The 6,851-nt window shown below is 37.3% G+C and overlaps 1 protein-coding gene across 1 annotated transcript; it reads left to right on the forward strand.

The window, feature by feature from the left end:
• The first annotated feature begins 631 nt into the window (after positions 1–631).
• Positions 632–6,261, forward strand: LOC127434987 (ras-related and estrogen-regulated growth inhibitor-like protein). Its single transcript, XM_051688080.1, has 5 exons — positions 632–911; positions 1,022–1,078; positions 1,607–1,680; positions 2,736–2,884; positions 3,998–6,261. Exons 1-5 carry the CDS (start codon positions 854–856, stop codon positions 4,281–4,283), a joined length of 624 nt encoding a protein of 207 aa, XP_051544040.1. The 5' UTR covers positions 632–853; the 3' UTR covers positions 4,284–6,261.
• Positions 6,262–6,851: the final 590 nt, after the last annotated feature.

A 6,851-nucleotide genomic window follows, 5' to 3' on the forward strand; every position in this document is an offset into this window, starting at 1 on the left:
ATTTGATGCTAAAGGGGGTAATACACAGTATTAAGAACTAAGGGTATGCAGACTTTTGAACAGGGGTCATTTCATTTTTTTCTTTGTTGCCATGTTTTGTTTTATGATTGTGCCATTCTGTTATAACCTACAGTTGAATATGAATCCCATAAGAAATAAAAGAAATGTGTTTTGCCTGCTCACTCATGTTTTCTTTAAAAATGGTACATATATTACCAATTCTCCAAGGGTATGCAAATTTTGAGCACAGCTGTATGTCAAATTCTTCTATTATTTGAGAAAATGTTACATATATGAAAACTGCCATTCTTGCTGTATTTTAAAATGTATTTTGCAGTTATGTACAACTATGTGACTTTTTAATATCAGTTAAGATAATTTATAAATATGTGCTTTGTAGGGTATTAAATACTTCAAGATGTTTCATTTTTTTCTCTCAAATCTCATAGAGGAACAAAAACCTTGTAATATAACCCATCTTTAAACGTGAGTTCAATGCAAGAGGAAATTGTGGAAATAATAGAACAAAGATAACACGCATAAGTATAGCAGTCAGCCTGTGATGTTTCGCTCCACCTGGCTGCAGTCGTCACTGCAACGTCACAATGCCGTTGATACTTGTACTGCGTTGCGCTTGAGCCAAACAGTGGAGATTGGAGTATGACAAACACCTGCACGTGATCAACAAACAAAACAAGTCATAAGAGAACGCGTCAGTCCATTGTGACGTTCCATCTGCACTGTTTTTAAAAGCGTGCCCGACAGAGACGCTAAAATGTGGAGCATGCATTGAACTGAGAAGACGTATTTGAGTTTTATTCCTTTGCGATTTGACCTGGACGCGTTTCAACGAATGATAATGAATGATATAAAAGTAGCAGTTCTGGGATCCGAGGGTGTCGGGAAATCTGGTACGTTTTGTTTTAGTTTTCATTCTTTTTATACTGTACGTTGAGCAATGCAACTTACAGAAATAATGTTTTCTTTCAGCATTGTCCTCTTTTACTCTTTACATCCACAGCACTTATTGTTCGATTTCTAACCAAGCGATTTATTGGAGAGTATGCATCATCATCAGGTATTTGTGGTATTTTTATGTTCTGTTCATATTGCATTACTTGGGTAACACTTCATAGGAAGGTTCTATTCGTTAACAATAATTTAGGCTTTGTATAATATTGTATCAAAATAATACTATTCATAGTAGTTCATAATGCATTAACTAATGCTTTGTGTGTGTATATAACCTTTATATATAATTGCTTATATAAAAATTAAAATTAGCAAAATAAATATTGGATTAATTATTAATAGCCTATATTATTATTCGGTTATTTATACTATAGAGATGTTGGGGGGTTGGAGTGATATTCAGGCACATTTGATGTTTATTGTTTTGAGTTACGTTTGTATAGCAAGTATGACTACCTGTTTTTATGTTGGATGCCTTTTATCTTTGAGACCACCCAGCAGTCCTTTACAGTACAGAACTATGGCACTAATGGGTGCAGTGCCAAGTTGGCTGCACATTGTGTCAAGGGATTGCTCCAGTTTGCCTTTTACATGCATTAATCTTGTCTAATGTGGTCTGGTTTTGCCTTTACAGAGTGCATTTACAGAAAACGGATGTCTGTTGATGGAAGGCAGCTTAATCTTGAACTTTATGATCCCTGTTCTCAGGTAGGTGTTTGAGCATTTAAAAAAAAAAAATCAGAATATGGTTTTATTGAATTAAGTACCTACAATGTGGAATTTGTGAGTAGCTATATTCCAGTATTAAATTATTACGTAACGTATCTTTCCTCAAGAGTACTTTCAACATTTGCCTGTTTACACAAAGATCCAATTTTATTGCAAACACATGGAATTAAGTGGAATTTGTTGTATGTGTTTGTTATATATCTTATCTGATCTCATCAGGTTACATTACGCTTATAAAGTAGTTGCATACTTGTGTGGTGTTTCTTACTGTAATCAGACCCCTTTTCATAGTTTCTAGTTTAGACGATTTCCAGAGACCCTGGCTTCATCAAAAGCAAAAGGGTTTACCTACTAACCATTGGTGCATGCCCAGAAGAAAACCAGTATCATCTTTCTCACTGGCATTAATGAGTATTGCAGACCTGCATGTCATATATAATAATTTCGTAAACTCCCAGACACAGCCAGCAGTGTTTAATTCACCAGTCAACACTGCTCAGTATCCCATATGCCCAATAAGACTATATTAGGCTGCCTGCGCATATTATTCTTAAGATACACACCTTGCATAACCACACTAAAAATGTACAGGAGTGAGTTAATATGTTGTTTTGACTTTAAATGCGCATTTATTAGGTTTATGAAACATATATGAAATTTATATATGTATCCTTGTATAAATGCAGTAAACGTTCAGGTAAATACTGTCTAAGAAAGGGTGTTCCAACTTGTCATTGATGAAGCCCTAGGGGATGGGGTACTTCAAGTAAATAATTTAGGTCACGGGATCAGCTGACCAGAACGTTTGGGAACCCCTCGTCTAAGAGGATGACAGTGTTTTTATTTTGGATAGTATCCAATTATTTAATCAAATCTGTTGGCCATTATGTGACTGGATACCATCTGTGCATTAGTCTCTTGGGGGTTCAATTGAAAAGTGTGTTTTTCCTAACAATCCCATATTGTCTAATCAGTGATGTTTACTGTAGTTAAGGACCATCAAGAATGTTTGGATGTCTGATTTCTTTGTGCAGCCATGTGAGGGGAACTCAACTCTTAATGAGCAGATCCACTGGGCCGATGGCTTTGTGGTCGTTTACGATGTGAGCAATCGTTCCTCCTTCCTTATGGCCACAGCTATCGTGCACCTGATCCGAGAGCTTCATCTGGGAGCGTCTAAAAGGTACCCATCTTTATCTGTACATACTGTTCACAATAACAGCCTCAGGCAGGAGAGGAAGTGGAGATGATATGGCTATTTCTGTCCACGTACAAGTGTTTCTGTTATAATTGACCAGCTTCGGTTCACATTGTGGAGTTGTTGAATCAACAGTGTAGGTAGTGCTGATGGGTGGATAAGCTGGTGGCTCAAGGACTAAGTGCTTTTTTTTTTTTTTTTTTTTTTCTTTTCTTTTAATGGAAAATTATCTTCAGTTTTAAGTCTGTAGTTTAGCCTTGACCATTGAAAAATCCTTTTTTAGGGATTTTGTGGAGATTAAGTAGATGTACTGAAGATAGATTTGCTTTATAGCAGAAATAAGTGTAATATTGTGTGGCCCTCTGTTTTCAGTTAAGACATTATTTATTCGTCATTTAAATGGATTGGGCTTGCAGACTTTCTTGCTGGTTCTTTTTAGAAACTGTTTACTTTGGTCGAAGTAAATCAATCCAAGTGTTGCCAGATGGAGCCAAACGTAAGGAGAAATATCACCCAATCAAATTAAACCTCTCAATCTGATCATCAGAAATGTTCCGCTGCATTCTGAATTTGGTGGCCCTTTTGGAGGAAATTTAGATATCCACCTAAAGACCCTATTTAATATGCAAAATTTGAGTTTTGTGGCTTGTAGTCCATGTCTATTGGCATTAACGGCATTTACACACTCTGATCACTTTATTAGGAACACTGTGGTCCTAATAAAGTGCCCGACGTGGTCTTCTGCTGTTGTAGCCCATTCGCCTCAAGACGTGACGTGTTGTGCATTCTGAGATGCTATTCTGCTCACTACAATTGTACAGAGTAGTTATGAGTTACTGTAGGCTTTCTGTCATCTCGAACCAGTCTGACTCAATTTGATACAAGTAACCTTTTAGCAGATATCTGAATTTAAAAAAATCTTTCACTATAAAGGTTTTTGTCCAATCAAATATTCTCGAATGTCCCCCCCCCCCCCCCCAATATCACCTGCCACTCACTAGTAAGTAGCACATCAAGGTTCATAGCTGTGATGTAACTAAAGCCTATTGGCAAATCATGTTGAGTGATGTTTTGATGTTTTTACCCCCGTGACTGCAGGGACACAGACACTGTCATTTTCCTTGTGGGCAATAAGCAAGACTTGTGCCACATGAGGGAGGTGAATAGGGAGGAAGGCCAGAGGCTGGCATCTGAGTGCCGATGCCAGTTTTACGAGTTGTCTGCGGCAGAGCACTACCAGGAGGTGGTACTCATGTTTTCGAAGATTGTCAGCAATGCCAGTCTGGGAGGCAAGGCCAAGGAGCGTCGCCGGCGCCCCAGTGGCTCCAAGTCAATGGCCAAGCTCATCAACAATGTCTTTGGAAAACGGCGGAAATCCGTTTGAGAATAAACCTTGAAATGGACAATGGTAACGGGATGAATATGAGATTGCAGGTGGCAGCACTTCAAACATGGTTATATGGGTGAATCTCATGAAATCTGTCAAGAACATGTCCAAGTCATATTACACCCCAAAATCGAAAGAAATTAGAAAATGTATGTTGCTCAAAGAAAATGAAGCCTATATTTGGGACCATTCGTAAGATGTTTTGCATTGTGACATTATTTTCAATTAAGCACCCAAACAATTATTAATACTGTAATGCTAAATAAAATCTCATTCACATTAATGTAATGCAAATTGTATTTAAATTGTAAAATATTTATACATCATGGTAGAATTTCTTGTATTGCCTTTCATTTAAACTTGTTTAAAAGTAAAAGTCGTGGGATAACTTTTTTTTTTTTTTAAACTGTAGTATGCTAAAAAAAAAAATACTGTATTACAATGGGAATCTAATGGAATCACCATTCAGAATAATAGCATAAAAAAACAATGTCAGGACACATTACGGTAGTAAGAATTTGGGGCAAAAATTTGCTTAATTGTCTTAATGTCATATTGCGAGAGAAAAATAAATCAATCTAAATGGTCCTAAAATAGGCTTTATTTTCTTTTTGCAAAATATTATTTCTTTTGATATGGGGTGAAATGGACATGTTTTCGTGAGATTCACCCTTATGGTTCCACACTGCTTGCTTGTCTTGCTAATGCCTTGTTTTGAACATCGAGTCTTTATCGTTCTTTGTACTGGAGGACTGTGTGCAATTATGCTTACTGTTTCTGTACAGTACATCTCTGCTTTTTGTCTTACAAATTTCCTTGATCACTTCTTGGATGTTTCAAAAACAGCAAACCTTAAAGCTGAGGACACCACTTCAGCTTGAGGAATGATGAGAATGCTTAAACCAAAGTCAACTCTGAACTTTTGAAATATGGACTAGCTTGCTATGTAATCATAGATAAACTCTTTCATGTTGTTCACTTACAATTTTTGTGCAATGTAAGAAGCTGTTCGCTCACTGTTTCATGTCATTTAAATCACTTTCTACTCATATGGTGCAAACAATGATTGACTAATGGTCTCAGAGTTTTGAAATTTAAAATCTTTTTATAAGAGAACTTCAAATTCATGTAAAAGAAACAAATCTGTGCATTAAAATGTGACAGTATTGAACAAGCATCTTTTTATCATCTAGGAATTCACATCGAAGGAGGTTTGCTTCATCAGAATTAGTCGGTAACTGACCTATGTGCAGAACAAAGTGATCGATATGCAGAATTCAACACTTTATCTGAAACACTAACCAGAAATGACATTATCTTTAAAGTTGTGCAATAGTTTTAGGTAACAAGTAAAGTCTGGAGATAATGTTGAACAGATTGGATTTAGAAAAGACTGTTGTAATTTGTGCCGTATACACAGAGTTTTAATGTTTATAGCCACAACATTAAAACCACCTGCCTAATATTGTGTAGGGCCCCCTCTTGCTGCCAAAACAGTGCCAACCCGCATCTCAGAATAGCATTCTGAGATTATATTCTTCTCACCACAAATGTACAGGGTGGTTATCTGAGTTAACGTAGACTTTGTCAGTTCGAACCAGTCTGGCCATTCTCTGTTGACCTCTCTCATCAACAAGGCATTTCTGTCCACAGAACTGCCGCTCATTGGATGTTTTTTTGTTTTTGGCACCATTCGGAGTATATTCTACAGACTGTAGTGTGTAAAAATCCCAGGAGATCAACAGTTACAGAAATACTCAAACCAGCCCATCTGGCACCAACAATCATGCCACGGTCCAAATCACTGAGATTACCCATTCCCCATTCTGATGGTTGATGTGAACATTAACTGAATCTCCTGACCCTTATCTGATTTTATGCACTGCTGCAACACGATTGGCTGATTAGGTAATCGCATTGATGATTGTTGGTGCCAGATGGGCTGGTTTGAGTATTTCTGTAACTGCTGATCTCCTGGGATTTTCACGCACAACAGTCTCTAGAATTTACTCAGAATGGTGGCAAAAACAAAAAAACATCCATTCAGCGGCAGTTCTGTGGACGGAAATGCCTTGATGAGAGAGGTCAACAGAGAATGGCCAGACTGGTTCAATGCTATTCTGAGATGCCGGTTGGCGCCGTTTTGGCAGCACGAGGGGGACCTACAAAATATTAGGCAGGTGGTTTTAATGTTGTGGCTAATCGGTGTATTACCAAATGTGCAGTGCATGCAATATTGTACATGCTACAAAATTACAATTCTGAAACTATCTTCATAATGGAATACTAGCATAATGCGTGCTGCATTCTGCCCAGTATGCACTGTATACTGCCTAGTAAAAAATAAATATTTTTAAATAGTATGCAATATACACTCACTGGGAACTTTATTAGCAACACTATGGTAAAAAAGTGCTCAGTGAGCATACAATGACAAACATTTTAGGCAGTGCATCTTTGTCACATGACCTCATTATGTTGGATGTTCAATTCAGGGAGTTATGTCCACTGATCGATCATCTCAGAATGATTCCTCAAATTGTGCTACTTATTGTGGAGAGGTGT

Source organism: Myxocyprinus asiaticus, chromosome 45, assembly GCF_019703515.2.
Source record: "Myxocyprinus asiaticus isolate MX2 ecotype Aquarium Trade chromosome 45, UBuf_Myxa_2, whole genome shotgun sequence".
Classification (NCBI taxonomy): Eukaryota; Metazoa; Chordata; class Actinopteri; order Cypriniformes; family Catostomidae; genus Myxocyprinus; species Myxocyprinus asiaticus.